Source organism: Penaeus monodon, chromosome 22 (genome assembly GCF_015228065.2).
Source record: "Penaeus monodon isolate SGIC_2016 chromosome 22, NSTDA_Pmon_1, whole genome shotgun sequence".
In the NCBI taxonomy this organism is placed as follows: domain Eukaryota; kingdom Metazoa; phylum Arthropoda; class Malacostraca; order Decapoda; family Penaeidae; genus Penaeus; species Penaeus monodon.
The window spans coordinates 14938555-14939146 of NC_051407.1; the positions used below are offsets into that span (position 1 = coordinate 14938555).

The window sequence follows — 592 nt, forward strand, 5'->3', positions numbered from 1 at the left end:
AAGGAAGGGCTTATATATTCAGATATTCTTATTCTCTTTTCTATTGCGGTGTTATACATGACGCTGTATATTGACTGACAAATTGCTAACGAATTGTTTTAATTCAGTTATGTTGTAATATTTTCCATAAGTTAACGGCTTATTCTATTGATTACAATTACATTTCTTTAAACTATTGTTTACATTTACATGTTAGAAAGTCAAAATCGCTCACACATCTCTCTTCCTAACAATGCGACCTATTTATGGATTTCACCAACGTTAACGTAATATATCTCAACAGTATTATAACACGATTTCTACCACGTCAAGTTTTCTCTTGGAAACACCTGCGAGCTCTCACTGACCTGTTTATTACGTTTGCCCTTCAGCGCAGGCATGCAGACCTGGAACGACCTGCATTCAGCTGACCAGGTGCCCTCAGCTCGTCTCCCTCCTCAACTTCCCGACGCCGCAGAACATCCAGGTCCTGAGAAATTCCTTCTGCGGCTTCTCAGCGAGGAACCCGTTAGTAAGTGCTGCGGGATAGGACGTGTTTGGAACATGTCTGATGCAGTGAGAACTGGTTGTGGAGTTTTATTGGGTTACTGAA

General features: G+C 41.0%; 1 protein-coding gene across 1 annotated transcript in view; it reads left to right on the forward strand.

The window, feature by feature from the left end:
• The window catches only part of LOC119587578, a gene marked incomplete at its 3' end in the record, with an annotated part of 2627 nt that overhangs the window by 1568 nt on the left and 467 nt on the right, over positions 1-592 (forward strand). Inside the window, 1 exon segment of the mRNA XM_037936290.1 lies at positions 372-511. Within this exon segment, the coding sequence (XP_037792218.1) occupies positions 372-511 (140 nt within the window).